The following is a 16,252-nucleotide window of genomic DNA, read 5'->3' on the forward strand; positions in this document are numbered from 1 at the left end:
AATATTTTAACTGTGGCCTTTTTATCTAACATTGAATTGTTGAATTAGTTTAAACCTAAAAAAATTACCCTGTTAATAAGAATATATTCTTGCTATGCTCTGATGTTTTAGTATAAATAATCTGTTGGCAAACATTACTAGAAATGTGTTTCTGATAATCTTGATATCAATAATGCAGTGCTGGTAACAGACCATTATGGTTCACAATGGAGTTATATGGATTATGCAGTGTTACAATGGAGCTTTATGGCATAAAGATTAATTGCATAGGATATTGTGTTTTGTTTGACCTTTTCTTCCCCATTCTCCTTCATTCCTCCTCCCCAAATCTGATCCATCATTTGCTGACTGAGAGTGCAAGCCACATGTTCCTAGCTTCCTGGCAGTGTTGGCTACTGAGTGGAGTGTGACAAAACTTTTGATTTACTCTTCAATTTTCCCATTTCCCTCCATATTGGGAAGTATGTCCTGCATGAGCATCAAGCCTGTAAATCCTATTTACTACTGAATCTGCAATTTAAAAAAAACTTTTTCAGAAGCACGTAGTGCTTGATAATTCCATGGTAAGCTAGATACACTAACCTACTGCTGCAGCAGTCCATTTTGTTATATGCTAAGTGCATTATTATACCCATGTAAAGCTTGTGCATCACAAATGAAATTATAACTAGATATTTCAGGATGTGTGGTGATATAACTAGAAAAAGTATAAAGCAAAAAATGTGATTTGTTGGTAGTTGGGTAGGTCTAGCATGGAGCTGTCGACTACTGACTCAAGGGCTATGAGTTTGAACTTGAGTTGTGTTTTAACATGTCTGTAACTTCTTAGGTCTTTTCTCACCTAGCCCCTTCCTGTCAAGCCTAGAATCATAGAAATCAGGGACAGAAGGATGCCAATTGGCCCAATGTGCCACTGCAAGCTCTTCAATTGGAACTAACTACTCTAATCCCACTCCCCTGCCCTTTCCCCATATATTTTACCTTCTTCCTTTCAAATAGTTATCAAATTAACTTTTAAATGAAATCTTTGCCTCAATAGTCAGATGTGGAAAACATTCCATATTCTAAAAACTTTCTTGATGAAAGTTATTTCTCCTAATTTACCCCTTTGTTGTTCTTGTGGTAACACTGAGTCTGTGCACCTTTGTTACTGATTTGCCAACCAATGGAAAAAAAACTTATTATTTACCATCTCAAAGCCTTTCATAATTTTGAGAACGTAGCTTAGTATCCCCCCTTAATCTTCTCTATTCCACATTTCAAGCCATTGCTCACAACTATAACCTATCATTCCTGGTATAATAATAGTGAATCTTCACTATATCTTTTCCCCTGCTCCAATGCTCTTTCTATAATGAGATACCAAGAACTGCCCCCAATACTTCTGCAGTGGCCTAACAAATGTCTTGTACAAATTAAACATTGCTTCCTTCTTTTATGTTAAGTGCCATTATGTATAAAACCCAGAATCCCATTGTTATGGTCTTTTCTACCTGCATTATGGCTTTTAAAGATCTGCACCGCTAGCTGCCTCAGTTCCTTAACTCTAAGACCATACTGCTTAAGGTATATCACCTCTGACTAGGTCTTTTTGTAGTCCCAGCCTGTGCAGAAATATCTAATTGGCTAATTACACAGTAGTCTTGACAGCAGCTGCGAGGAAGGTTAATGTCATTGTCTCAGCTAAAGGAGAAAGGCTACTGTGGAGGTTAAAGTCTAAGGTACTGGGAAAGTACATACTTAGCCTTAAGCCATCAGCATATATTTAATTTTTTTTGCAAATGATTGTTACATGCACAGGTAACGGAATGGATATCATTTCATCTACTGCCAGTTCTTATTTGTTATAGCGTACCAGAAGACGACGTGTGCGAGACCCTTGGGGGAATTGGCGTGATGCAAAGGATTTGGAGGGGCAAACATTTGAGGTACTTTTCTTAAAATAAACATTTTCCTACCAGAGAGCAGTGAACTTTTGTATTAGCATGTTAGTTATTGCATTGTACTATAACAACTATACAAAATGGAAAAATAAATGTAATTGTAACTTGAAGGAGGTAATGAGCTAGTTCAGAGCAAGTACCCAAATCAACCCAAAGTTTATAGAAAATGTATTTAGTATTGAAAACAGAGAATGGTGGTGGAAAATCAAGCAATGAATGAGAGGAGGACGCTCCATGAACATCCCTGTTACAAATTGGGGTCCGCTATAGATATCGTCTCAGGTTCAGTGGCATCAGTTGCTCCCATAAACATCTTATTTTTATTGAAGTTGACTTAAATGACCCTATATCTAATTGTATGATAGCTTGTCCTGGGGGATGTAACAATAGTATCCCCTTGTGACCAGAACCAGATATTCGTGTCTTCTTCAATCTCTCCAAAGGTGGATGGAGCAAACACTTGGTAAGATCAGGCATGATTTGAATCGCTAAGCTGCTTTATTTCACAGTGGGTGAAAATACAGAGCAACAGTTATGATCAGCTTCACAGTTGAATCAGTAGAACTTGGCTTTGCACAGTAATACAAAAAATAATGAAAATGTCCCACTTCCCCACATCAGTGGGTTTTCTTACTTGGCTTAATAAAACGAGGGACAGGCAATAAATGTAAGCCTACCAGCATCACCCACAGGAAAACTGTAAACTCCCTCTTTTACAGAAGAATTTGGGTAGCTCAGTCAAATTTTTTTACTCATATACGATAACTTGATTTCATGACCTATGTTGGAAGTTGAGTGAGCACAGGCACTTGTCTTTAGGATCGTCTTTATGGTGAATACTAGTGAAAAATAAAAGTAGTAGCATGTAAGGATAGAAGCCGGAACTGCAATTTAAATGCAATATTTAGGATTGTGGTAAGCTGATATTTGAGCCAATGTATAAATAAAAACAGGCAGATGGAGCATTTTCATGGGGAATCCTTTTGAATTTCAAACCTGATTTGTGTTGGTTCATGCTGTCTCTGTATGTTCTAGATTCACTGTCATTGCAGGTTAATGATGCCTAAGTGAGCTCCATTGTTTAAGAACATAAGAAATAGGAGCAGGAGTAGGCCATACGGCCCCTCGAGCCTGCTCCGCCATTCAGTCAGATCATGGCTGATCTTCAACCTCAACTCTACTTTCCCGCCCAATCCCCATATCCCTTGATTCCCCTAGAGTCCAAAAATCTATCCATCTCAGCCTTGAATATATTCAATGCCTCAGCATCCACAGCCCTCTGGAGTAGAGAATTCCAAAGATTCACAACCCTCTTCGTGAAGAAATTCCTCCTCATCTCAGTCTTGAATGGCCAACCCCTTATCCTGCGACAATACCCCCTAGTTCTATACATTTTTATACATTTCAATGAGATCACCTCTCATTCTTCTGAACTCCAGAGAATATAGGCCCATTCTACTCAATCTCTCCTCATAGGACAACTCCCTCATCCGAGGCAAGGCAATCCAATCAGGGGAATCAGTAACTTGAATATTAAATACGAAGCTTGAACATTGTGTGTTTATCTGAACCTCTTGATTCGTTTGCTGTTGATTTAGTTGATGTCTTTATGGAGTCTCAGGTGATATAGGACCGTAAAAAGTATGTCTTCCGCAGCATTACCAGGTTATTTTCACGAGAGCATTACCATATCTTTACTGACCAGTATACTGTAAATAGTCTTCAGACGTGGTGTTAAAGTATGGGAGGCAAGTTCACCAAGTTTTCTTTTGGCGAGGGTAAGACTCGCTCTTTTCAAATTTACTTTCTGCCCTTTCTCATAGCAGAGCCAAGCAGTCAGACAGTCCAGGCCTCCACCAGTAGCAGTCTGAAATGGTACATGATAGCTGCTGGGCTGACTGTCCCTCCCATTTTAGCTTCCTTTCCATTTGGCCACCAACTGCTCAACATTTCCCCCAGTAGCACAACCAAGCTCAGGGTGTAGGGAATTCAGGTCACCAACCGACATCTCCCATGTCGGGCACTGATTGATGCTTGCAGTTCTCCACTGGGCTGCCTGTCAAATTACCAATTTCTATCATCAGTAGATATCACTGGATAACTTTGAATATCTTTTGTGAATTTTTAGCATCTCACAGCAGAAGAACTGGCCAGGAGACGCGAGGAAGAGTTGAACAAACCTCCAAAACCAACAAGGGGCCCACGCCAGTCAAAGAGGTATAAACTCTTCAAGGACTACAGAAACGTTTTTTTTTTAAAATCCTATCACTAAGAAATTGTTTTGAGAAAATCTGATCACAATATTTACTTTTTACACATTAAGCTTGCCCCTGGGTTCCACCTATGCAGATGGGCAGGGATGTGACACATCCTATTGTTAATCTTCATTTGCTATGTGTGTTGCCAGTTGTCATCAGATAACGGTCACTCCAGGTCTCATCCAGGACATTTTTGCTACATTAATGTCATCAGATAACGGTCACTCCAGGTCTCATCCAGGACATTTTTGCTACATTAATAGTTTCAAGGCACATGGAAACAAAAATTTCATAAACCCCTCAAAATTATTTTTGATGTTTTCTTGCAAGCTGGGAAGAAGATTTCTGTGCCTGCGAGCGGCTTTGTGACTGTGATCCAATTGCTCTGGTCAGTTAGGAAATGTTTAAAAGTCTTGTTAGACTCTAATAGGTGTGATGGAGACTTTAAAATTTGGAAGGATTTTCCATTTCTAACCACAGTGTACAACAACCTTTACTGGGATCAAAGCGAAGCCATATGCAATCATAGGAAGTGCATGAATTTTTATTTATGAACCAGTTTTGTGCCAGCAAATTGCGGCTATTTCTGGCTGAAATGAAACAATAAAAGCTAGCAAACAATAGGAACCGATTTTAACTCCCTCCGCCTGGTGGAAACCGAGAGGTAGCAGAGTTAAAATCACAGCGGTGGACTTACAGCCTTATTTCCCGTCCGCAGCCATATTCCCTCTGTTGTTTTCATGGGCAGCCGAGGTGCCCAACTGATTCGGAGGGAAGCCTCATGAATTCATACAAATTGGAGCCCTATGATGTACATAAGACTCCAGTGCCATTTTAACTGATGCTCCCCTCAGTAAAAACTGGTGGTGCAGCAGAAGAGGCTCAAAAAGGTCAGTGTTCAAATTTTTTTTATGAGGCCAGAGAAGCAGGACTGCTCCTCCGGGCTGCATGAGAATAATGCGGGCTGCCGCAGCTGCTGCCCCAGGCTTCCCCTCACCCCATGATCGCAAGTCGTACTCCCTTCCCCCGGAATCTACCTTTCTGTCATCCTGAAGTAGGCATGCTGCATCGGGACAGCCATTTAGGTGTGCAGCTCGCCGCATATATGTTAATGAGGCCCAGCCGTTGAAATGGCCAGGCCTCTCACATGAGAGATCGGGCGGCCAACCGGCCCACTCCACCGGCTGGCTGCTCAATAGTTAAAATCCACCCGAGTATCTGTTATGTTTTCCTTTTTCCAGGAAGCTAGAACTTTTTAAAGTAATGCAGACATAAACCGCTGATCAAATCCAGGCTTTTATATTGTGCTGCCTCTCTTTTCCCCCCCCCTTCCCCGTTCATGTTCATGTCTTCAGTGACCTGATCGTTTTCTCTCATTCTCTCTCCTTAGCTCTTTTGACCCTTTCCAGCTGATCCCATGCCACTGCTTCAGCGAAGAGAAACCGGTATGAGTATTATCTGTCTTCTTCGGATAAAGATGATGCTTCTAATTTGTTTAAATTCTTGTATACCAGTTGCTAAATGGCGTTTTCATTTCAGGAGCCTTTTCAAGTGAAGGTAGCTGCGGAGGCATTGCTGGTGATGGATATGGTAAGCAAAAAGAGCAGTTATTTTAATAATTTTGGACTGACATTTTTTTTCACCTTGCAGTGCAAGTGTACATTGCTGTTTACTTGTGAAATTATATTGCACAGATTAATAGCAGAATCTTAAAATTATTGCCAAAAGTGCTTACTAAATACAACAGGTCTTCAGAAAACTTCATTATGTTAAAAATGTACAAAAATATACGGTATCCTAAAATTCAGAGCAATGCAAAATAAATTCCTCAAAGCTTAATTACATTTTTTAAGCTGCAATATTTATAAAAATGTTTTTAATGTGTTATGAACTTCAGCCCATCTACTGTAATTAATCGAATATCTGCTGTGTAAGTTGTGTAGTGGTGGGACAAAAAATGCCATAAAGTAATATCTTAATCATTGAAGGCAGAAGTTCAATGTGTATCATTTTAATATACAAAATGTAATGCTTCATTAGGTAATGCATTTTGTGAACTAAAATAAAGTATGAAACTCTTTAAAATTCAAATTGGAAGTATTTCAAGAACCAGGGATTGAAGCACAAGTTGTTCAATGTGCATTAAGCAACGTTGTCCTCTCGGCAGCACTTTGTTAATTGTATGATTTATATCAATGTTTAATTGTATTCAGGTGCTGGGTATCAATTGTGGAATCTCTTGTATCTTTTTTATAGGAGAGCTTATCTAGGTGTGGTGTGTGTGTAAGGGGAATCTCTACACACTTCAAACGTGTTCCTGTTCAAAATTAGTGCAGATCAGAGCAGATTTTGTTATTGAATATAATACCAGCTGATTACTGTATATTTATGCACTCCATACTGCAGTACAGAAAAGGTGTCTTACAAAAGACCTTACAGAGACTTTGTACATTAAACTAATTCTGGCTGTAGGAGCTCATGCGATCAATCACCTCTTTGTTAGAGTTCAAAATACACTCACTGAAATGGCACATTGATTTAAACGGCAGACTACTTAGGTGCACAATTCAGTTGAGTACATTTTTAGCTGGTAAAATCAAAGTGCGTTCCTCCAGCGTGCATTTATTTGATAAAACAGGGAGATGGGAAGCTAACATGGAATAAATATTTGTGTAAAACACTTCAAATTATTTAAATTGCATTACAAATGCCATCAGTAACAGAAATCGCTTGATTTTCCTTCCATTGAAATGGTGCGATCCTCCCCACCACATTTACCTTTCTGTGCTCTGCCTAGGTGATGCTTAACATCTAGGTGGTAAAGATGAAAATCTACCCCTTGGTTTCTTATGATTAGTGTAACAACTCACTGTTGAGAAAAAATAAGTGATGGAAAGAACCCCCCCCCCAATTGTTTGGAAATTCTGCTGCAGTCCTAAAGGGGTTAAGTGCAAATTTGACTCCTACATATTGTAAATGACACCTAATTTGTGTGTATGTTGATCTGCAGTGTCTGACCATATTAAGACCCCATTTATACCTGGGATCTCCACTATTTTCTGTGGGTTAGAATGAAATGGCTAGTGTTAGGCTGATTCTTTGGGTAAATGATTCTTAAGATGTACAATGAGTCATAAAGTTACTCAGATAATGATGCAAATGGACAGCCTCTTCTGGAAATATAAATCAGAGTCAAATCCAGGCTGACTTGTTCCATGCAAAATGTATTGTGCGAGCCCTCAAACATATGTTGTGCATTGAGCGTTTTGTATTGAATCTTCCACAGGGTTTTAAAAATTGATTTTGTTACAACTTTGTAGCAAACGTCCTGCTTAAATTTTGCTTTCCTTCAAGGTTTGCCTTTTCCCATTTAAAGTATTGAGCTTAAGACACTCCTGTGGAGGTGCACAAGAAGTACTCATTCTCTACTCCTTCCCCCCTACATCTCTTTAGAGATGTTCCCAGTAGTATTGTTGTGTATGAGTTTGCAATGTGGGGAATTGCATGCACAAACCTGTGGCTTACAATTCTATGTAGTGGTTTGTTAGACCACTAATATTCAGGAATGCCTCTACAAAAATATACCTGTTTATGGAAGAGTGCATGCACACTAAATAAAAGAAAAGAAAATTCTACTGGCATTACTATGTAATTGTATTAGTTATACATTACTGGCACAATACTTCTACAACTCACTAAAACAGTAAAACTGTAGGTGCACGTTAATTTGTTGAACTAATGTATTTTCTGTATGTTGTTCGACATAATCTTATTTACTCTATGTTTAGCATGCCCATGTATCCATGGCAGAAGTGATTGGCCTATTAGGTGGACGATATTCCTCAGGAAAGAGAGTATTAGAGGTAAGCAGGATTTTGGATTATGTTTCAACTCCCCCTGTTTTCTCTCTCCCCTTCCCTTTATTGCCAAGGAAATAAGTCTATTTCAGGGTCTATTTTAATTTACTGCATCATTTTACACCAACACTATTAACAGACTTGTAAAAGACCATTAAAATCGGCAGAGGAAATAGAATGGATATATTTGATAATGGGTTAACACTTCTGTTCAAAATTTGTGTAACTGGATGTTTATGGCAAATGAATGAAAAACTCTTAACTGATGGCTGGAATAGGAATGTTAAATTAACGGGGATTGGCAGCAATAGGAGAACACTGTTCTGATGACAGGGAAATTATTTTGCCATCTTTGTGGAAAAAAAAGGTCTAAGTAAGAGATTATTTCCTGTTTACAGATCTGTGTTGCAGAGCCATGTAACAGCCTAAGCACAGGATTACAGTGTGAGATGGACCCAGTGTCACAAACACAGGCATCAGAGGCATTAGCTGGAAGAGGATACAGCATTGTTGGATGGTACCATTCACATCCTGCATTTGATCCTAATCCATCCTTAAGGGACATTGATACCCAGGCTAAATACCAGGTACAACCTCAGCAAAGGACCAGAATTAAAAATGTACCATCCATGCCTCATAGATTTAAAGAGAAATAGTTTTAGTACATTTTTCATGTATGTTCAGCTACTGGCTATGAAGACATAATTGTGAAATTAGTTCTCGTTTTTCCTTAATGGGCATCATATCACAAACCTATGTTTCTCAGATTTAGCAATTCATTAACTTAACTCAGTGCTTAAAAAGGAGGAGTAGCAATGATTAGGATGTACTGAATTTAGTAAGTTTGAAAAATCTCTGAGCACATATTTCCCCATTTCAAAGTTTTGTGACACAGTATTTTTAAGAATTGCTGGTTATGCTTTTTTAAGTTTCTGTTCCGTTACAGTAAGAGAGGATATAGATAAGGGCAAGCGATCAGCAGAAACTCTATGGTTAGAATTGAGGAACATGAGAGGACTTAAAACTGTAACGGGAGTTGTCTACAGGCCTTCTGATAGCAGCAATGAAGTGGCAGAATGTATTAATAGAGAGATTAGAGAGGCTAAAAGCAAAAGCAGAGTTTTAATGAGAGACTTCAATTTTCATACAGATCGGGAAGAGCAGAGTAGCTCAAGTCAGAAAGGCAGTGAATTTCTTGAGTGTATTCAAGATAGTTTTTCTGGAGCAATATGTTCTAGAACCAACAAGAGGGCAGGCCATACTAGATTGAGTAATTAGCCAGACTTAGTTAATAATCTAACAGTAAGGGAACATTTATCTAACAGTGATCATAATGAGATCGAATTCAATGTTAGGTTTGAAAAGGAGAAACGTAACACTGTTATTAAGACTCTAGATTTTGTTAAGGCTAACTTTAACAGAATAATACAGAGACTGACAACAGCAAACTGGTCAAAACTGTTATCAGATAAACAGTGGGAGATGTTCAAAAAAGAACTTAGTTTAATACAGGACCAGTATATACCCCTAAGGGACAAGAGCTCTACTTAGCAAATAATACAGCTATGGTCGACAAAGGAGGTGAGAGATAACATAAAACTAAAGGAAAGAGCATACAAAAGTGCGAAGAATTGTGTAGCTCCAGGGGACTGGGGGAGAAATAAAGAACAGCAAAGGAAGACAAAAAGATGGTAAGAGCTGCAAAAAGGGAATACGAAAAGAAACTTGCGATTGATATCAGGGTTAACACAAAAAGTTTTTACAATTATATTAGAAGAAAAAGGGTAGTCAAGGATAATGTGGGCCCTTTAAAAACAGATGCGGTAATATTGCAAATGAAAATAAGGAAACGGCAGACTTGTTGAATAATTACTTTGTGTCAGTCTTCACAGTAGAGGAAGAGGATAATATACCTGACATTCCAGGGAAACTAATAATGAATCAAGGACTGAAACTCACTAAAGTTAACGTTAGCAAGAAAACAGTATTAGAAAAAATAATGGCACCAAAGACTGACAAATCCCCAGGAACTGATGGTTTCCACCCCAGCGTTTTAAAGGAAGTAGGTGAGGAAATTGCAGATGCTTTAGCCATAACCTTCTAAAGCTTACTCGATTCAGGAATTGTCCCTTTATTTTCAAAAATTGCAAATGTAGGTGAGAGAGAGAAACCGGGAAATTATAGACCTATTAGTCTAACATCTGTTGTGGGGAAGTTATTGGAATCAGGCAATGACCGTTTCCAACAAGAGAGAGTCTAACCACCTCCCCTTGACATTCAACAGCATTACCAACGTCAAATCCCCCATCTTGGGGGTCACCATTAACCAGAAACCTAACTGGACCAGCCACATAAATACTGTGGCTACAAGAGCAGGTCAGAGGCTGGGTATTCTGTGGTGAGTGACTCACCTCCTGACTCCCCAAAGCCTTTCCACCATCTACAAGGCACAAGTCAGGAGTGTGATGGAATACTCTCCACTTGCCTGGATGAGTGCAGCTCCAACAACACTCAAGAAGCTCGACACCATCCAGGACAAAGCAGCCCGCTTGTTTGGCACCCCATCCACCACCCTAAACATTCACTCCCTTCACCACCGGCGCACCTTGGCTGCAGTGTGTACCATCCACAGGATGCACTGCAGCAACTCACCAAGGCTTCTTCGACAGCACCTCCCAAACCCGTGACCTCTACCATCTAGAAGGACAATATATTGCCATTCCTTCATGGTCGTTGGGTCAAAATCCTGGAACTCCCTACCTAACAGCACTGTGGGAAAACCTTCACCACATGGACTGCAGCGGTTCAAGAAGGCAGCTCACCACCACCTTCTCAAGGGCAATTAGGGATGGGCCTTGCCAGCGATGCCCACATCCCATGAACGAATAAAAAAAAATCTATAATTAAGGACAGGGTAACTGAGCACTTAGAGAAATTTGAGCTGATTAGAGAGGGCAAACATGGATTTGTAATGGGTAGGTCATGTCTAATGAACATAATTGAATTTTTTGAGGAAGTAATTAAAGTACATACAGGGGAATGTCTACAGGTGTAGTTTATATGGACTTCCAGAAGGCATTCGATAAGGTTCCATATAAGAGACTTAGCTAAAATTAAAGATCATGGAATTGAAGGCAAATTATTGACCTGGTTAGGTGGTAGAAGACAGAGAGTAGGGATAATGGGTATGTACTCGAATTGGAAGGAAGTGACTCATGGTGTCCCACAAGGATCTGTGCTGGGGCCTCAACTATTCACCATATTTATTAATGACTTAGATAAAACAATAGAGAACCATATATCCACGTTTGCCGATGGCACAAAGATTGGTGGCATACTATCATATATAGTATGTTACAGCACAGAAGGTGGTCATTCAGCCCATCGTGCCTGTGCTGGCCTTTTAAAAGAGCTATCCAATTAGACCCACTCCCCTGCTTTTTCCCCTTAGCTCTAATTTTTTTCCAGTCAAGTTTTTATCCAATTCCCTTTGAAAGTTACTATTGAACCTGCTTCCACCACCCTTTCAGGCAGTGCATTCCAGACCATAACAACTAGCTGTGTAAGAAAATGCTTTGACATGTCGTCTCTGGTTCTTTTGCCAATCACCTTAAATCTGTGTCCTCCAGTTAGCAACCCTTCTGCCATTGGAAACAGTTCCTCCTTATTTACTCCATCAAAACCGTTATGATTTTGAACATCTTACAAGTCTATTATGTGGCACTGTATCAAATGCCTTTTGAAAATCCATGTACACAATATCAACTCCACCAACCTCATCAACCCTCTCCATTGCTTCATCAAAGAACTGAACTAACATTCAGGTGAATCTGCGCTGCACTCCTTCCAAGGCCAATATATCCTTTCTAAGGTACGGTGCCCAGAACTGTACACAGTATTCAAGATGTGGCTTTGTATAGCTGTAGCAAAACTTCCTCCCTTTTTCTTTTTGGCCTCTAGATATAAAGGCTAACAGTCCAATGGTCTTTTTGGTTATTTTTTGTACCTGACCACTACATTTTAGTGATCTGTGTACATGGATCTCTAAACCACTTTGAACCTCCACTGTTCCTACCTTTTTGCCATTTAAAAAATACTCTGATCTATCCTTTTTTGGTGCAAAATGGATGACCTCGCACTTACCTGCGTTGAAATCCATCTGTCACAGTTTGCTCACTCAGTTAATCTATCAATGTGTAATTTTGTGCTCGCATCTACACTACTTACTAGTAGATATGGGGATGGTTCCGGAGGACTGGAGGATTGCAAATGTTACACCCCTGTTCAAAAAAGGGGAGAGGGATAATCCCAGCAATTACAGGCCAGTCAGCCTAACATCAATGGTGAGGAAACTTTTAGAGACAATAATTCGAGACAAAATTAATTGGCACTTCGAAAAGTATGAGCTAATAAATGAAAGTCAGCATGGATTTATTAAGGGAAAATCGTGTTTGACTAACTTGATTGAGTTCTTTGATGAAGCAACGAAGAGGGTAGATGAGGGTAGTGCGGTCGATGTGTATTCAAAAGGCATTTGATAAAGTACCACATAATAGACTTGTAACTGAAAAATTAAAGCCCATAAGATTAAAGGGACATTGGCAGCATGGATACAAAATTGGCTAGGGGACAGAAAGCAGAGAGTAGTGGTGAACAGTTGTTTTTCAGACTGAAGGGAAATACTGTTCCCCAGGGGTCAGTATTAGGACCACTGCTCTTTTTGATATATATTAATGAACTGGACTTGGGTACAGAGGGTATAATTTCAAAGTTTGCAGATGGCACGAAACTCGGAAATGTAGTAAACAATGTGGCGGATAGTAACAGACTTCAGGAGGACATAGTCAGACTGATGAAATGGGCAGACACATAGCAGATGAAATTTAAAGCAGAGAAGTGTGAAGTGATTCATTTTGGTGAAGAATGAGGAGAGGCAATATAAATTAAAGGGGATACAAGAACAGAGAGACCTGGGGTGCACATACACAAATCTTTGAGGATGGCAGAACAAGTTGAGAAGGCTGTTAAAAAAGCATATGGGATCCTGGGCTTTATTAATAGAGGCATAGAGTACAAAAGCAAGGAAGTTAAGCTAAACCTTTATTAAACACTGGTTAGGCCTCAGCTGGAGTATTGTGTTCAATTCTGGGCACCACACTTTAGGAAGGATGTGAAGGCCTTAGAGAAGGTGCAGAAGAGATTTACTAGAATGGTGCCAGGGACGAGGAACTTCAGTTATGTGGAGAGACTGGAGAAGCTGAGGTTGTTCTCCTTAGAACAGAGAAGGTTAAGGGGAGATTTGATAGAGGTGTTCAAAATCATGAATGGTTTTGATAGAGTAAATAAGGAGAAACTGTTTCCAATGGCAGAAGGGTCAGTAACCAGAGGGGACAAATTTAAGGTGATCGGCAAAAGACATGAGGAAACATTTTTTTTACGCAGCAAGTTGTAATGGTCTGGAATGCACTGCCTGAAAGGGTGGTGGTAGCAGATTCATTAGTAACTTTCAAAGGGGAATTGGATAAATACTTGAAGGGAAAAAATTTACAGGGCTATGGGGAAAGAGCAAGGGAATGGGACTAATGGGATAGCTCTTTCAAAGAACCGACACAGACACGATGGGCCGAATGGCCTCCTCCTGTGCTGTACCTACTGTGATACTATGATAAATGATGCTGACTCCAGAAAATTGGCCACGGTCAGGGGAGCATCCTTGCAGTGGGTGTAACTTGTGCCCCTGACTGCACTTCCGCCAATATAACAGTCGAGCAAAACATCTAGCTACTCATTTGTTTGGTGTTGAACCTGATAATCTGGCTGAGATAAATTATTTGCCATCTTGAAATTGCCTGAGATGTGAATGTACTGCAAGGCTAAGATTCAAACTCAGCTTTCAGGTTTATAGCACATTGCACTATATTACACCACTGGTTGCCCTGTACAAAAACACTTTATAATAAAGGTTTCCACAATCATTGTTATGCATAGGACTTTTCCCTAATACCCTACATAGTGTGTCATAGAATGTATGAAATATATCATTACTTCCGTTTTCTTACTATGCATAAGTCTAATTTCTGGTTCCTGTGTATTTCAGAATTATTTTTCACGTGGAGGAGCTCAGTTCGTTGGGATGATCATCAGTCCATACAATAGTAGTAACTCCTTGCCTTACTCCCAGGTCACGTGTCTTATAGTTAGTGAAGAACTCAGCGCAGACGGCTGCTTCCGTAAGTATGGATAAATGAGTACGTTCCACTTAACGATTTTCAGGCAGGCAAGACACTATTTGTCCTGCTCCTGCTCCTCCTCCTCCCACCGCCACCGCTTCAAATCGGAACTTCACACATATACTGGAATTGCCATGTTTCTATGTACAGTGATGTTAACCTGCTTACATCTGATATTTACTCAGTCACTAATACTCTTCTAGCTGTATCCATTTTTGTCAATCTTTTTAATAGATGTATGTTTCAGTCAATGTAGCTATCAAAGTCACCTTCAGTTGTTTAATTTATGCAAAATTCTTTAATAGCAGATTTCCAATAAAGTTTGCAGATGTGGTAAATGTAGAGCAGTTTTTGATCCTATGTTTTCTTTTAATATAGGACTTCCATATAAGTGTGAGCTGAGGCAATTGAATGAAGAGCCTCTATGGGTGCAAATGATAGATAAAGCACGCTGGATAATGGAGAAATACAAATTATCCCTTAGGCAAGTAATAAAATACAAATTTTTGTTTTAGGGAAGGAATCTTAACTACCCACCTGTAGAGCTGTGCCAACTCTGTTTGTTGTCCTGCTCTTAGATTGGGTCTAGTTGCTGGCTGCACGGTACAATTGACAATGACCTCCACCCCTTGATGCAGCTGAATGACTTAAAACTGTGGCATTCCATTCTGCAGTATATCACTTTTTTTCATTTTTCTGTGCACCTTCCAAATTCAGCAATATACTCAACCCAAGATATATCATCCACTGTGAAACTACCAGTGCCTATATCCATATATGCAGAGGCATTGTATTGTGTGTTGCTCCCTCCACTGGCTTAACCTTGATCCTTGATATGTTCATTACCTTTGAGCATTTATGCTGCTTATCTTCAAGACTAAATCTGAATATGAGACATTTGTTATGCACATATCTAGCTGATGAGCACTTAGTTACCTAAGTTTGAGGTTGTTTATTTCTGATGGTTGCGTAGACCAGTATTTTTGAATCTTATTGGCTAAAATGAAGTTGTTTGTGTACCACATAGCCAATAAAAACTGAAATAAACTTGTGCTATCTATTCAGTGCACATAACATAGTATGTCAACTGGAAACGTTCACAGATTCATGCTGCCCTCTTGGATCAAAACAACATAATCCATCACTGAGACAGGGAAATACAATGATCACCAGTTAATTACAGATGGCCGTTTGGCCCATCTTAATTCATCCATCCAGTGATTCTAAAGTCCCTCCATTTCAGCCAATTGCTTCGTAAAAGATTCCAGGATAATTGTTTCCTGTACTCTTGCTAGCAGTCTATTCCATACATGATTGTTAATGTCTACAAATCTCCTCTCTAGTCTTCTTCAACACTCTACAATACATAACTTCTGTCTCTGTGGATTTATTTGTTGTGAGCCCTTTAGCCTGGAAGGACTTCCAGTTCATTAACATTGAAGTCCTTGATTTTACTTGGGTTAACTGTTTGGGTAGGGGATGTTGCTCATGACTTCCTTTGTGAATTCTTGGAGGAAGTAATCATTCAGAATATTTACTATTTTGTGTTTGTTCTCAGTTTCAATTCAGTTGAGGTTTTTAAGATTGTCACCTCTTCTATGACTTCCCTCTTGCTGCTGTTATACGGAAATAATTTTTCTAACTATTGTACTTAGACTCCATTGCTACGTTTTGTTCCTAGGTCTCTCTTTGCACCTCTTATTTCCATTTTAACATGTTTCAGCATTTTCTAATGTTCATTTCTATGATCCCCTTTTCCCTGCAAGACTTGTAGAGGTTGTGCTCCTCTTCATTTCATTTTTAATTTGTTAATCCATTTTATGTGAACATGTTGATTTTATAAATGTATTTAATCTGCATGTCTGGGCATTATTCCTTTAAAAGTGTTCTCTACTAAAGTTTCATTGATCAACCTATTCCAATTCATTTGCCTCAGTTCCCTTATTTCTTTGTATTTAACCCTT

The 16,252-nt window shown here is 39.4% G+C and overlaps 1 protein-coding gene across 2 annotated transcripts in view; it reads left to right on the forward strand.

Moving 5' to 3' along the window:
- mysm1 (Myb-like, SWIRM and MPN domains 1) overlaps window positions 1-16,252 on the forward strand; it is an 80,144-nt gene that overhangs the window by 40,726 nt on the left and 23,166 nt on the right. For both annotated transcript variants that reach the window (XM_067990293.1, XM_067990295.1), the window contains 8 exons: window positions 1,851-1,928; window positions 4,072-4,160; window positions 5,592-5,646; window positions 5,741-5,791; window positions 7,990-8,064; window positions 8,457-8,645; window positions 14,156-14,288; window positions 14,667-14,772. In XM_067990293.1, the coding sequence (XP_067846394.1) occupies window positions 1,851-1,928; window positions 4,072-4,160; window positions 5,592-5,646; window positions 5,741-5,791; window positions 7,990-8,064; window positions 8,457-8,645; window positions 14,156-14,288; window positions 14,667-14,772 (776 nt within the window). The remainder of the gene's footprint in view (window positions 1-1,850; window positions 1,929-4,071; window positions 4,161-5,591; window positions 5,647-5,740; window positions 5,792-7,989; window positions 8,065-8,456; window positions 8,646-14,155; window positions 14,289-14,666; window positions 14,773-16,252) is intronic.

The sequence above is a fragment of the Heptranchias perlo genome, chromosome 9, assembly GCF_035084215.1.
Source record: "Heptranchias perlo isolate sHepPer1 chromosome 9, sHepPer1.hap1, whole genome shotgun sequence".
Classification (NCBI taxonomy): Eukaryota; Metazoa; Chordata; class Chondrichthyes; order Hexanchiformes; family Hexanchidae; genus Heptranchias; species Heptranchias perlo.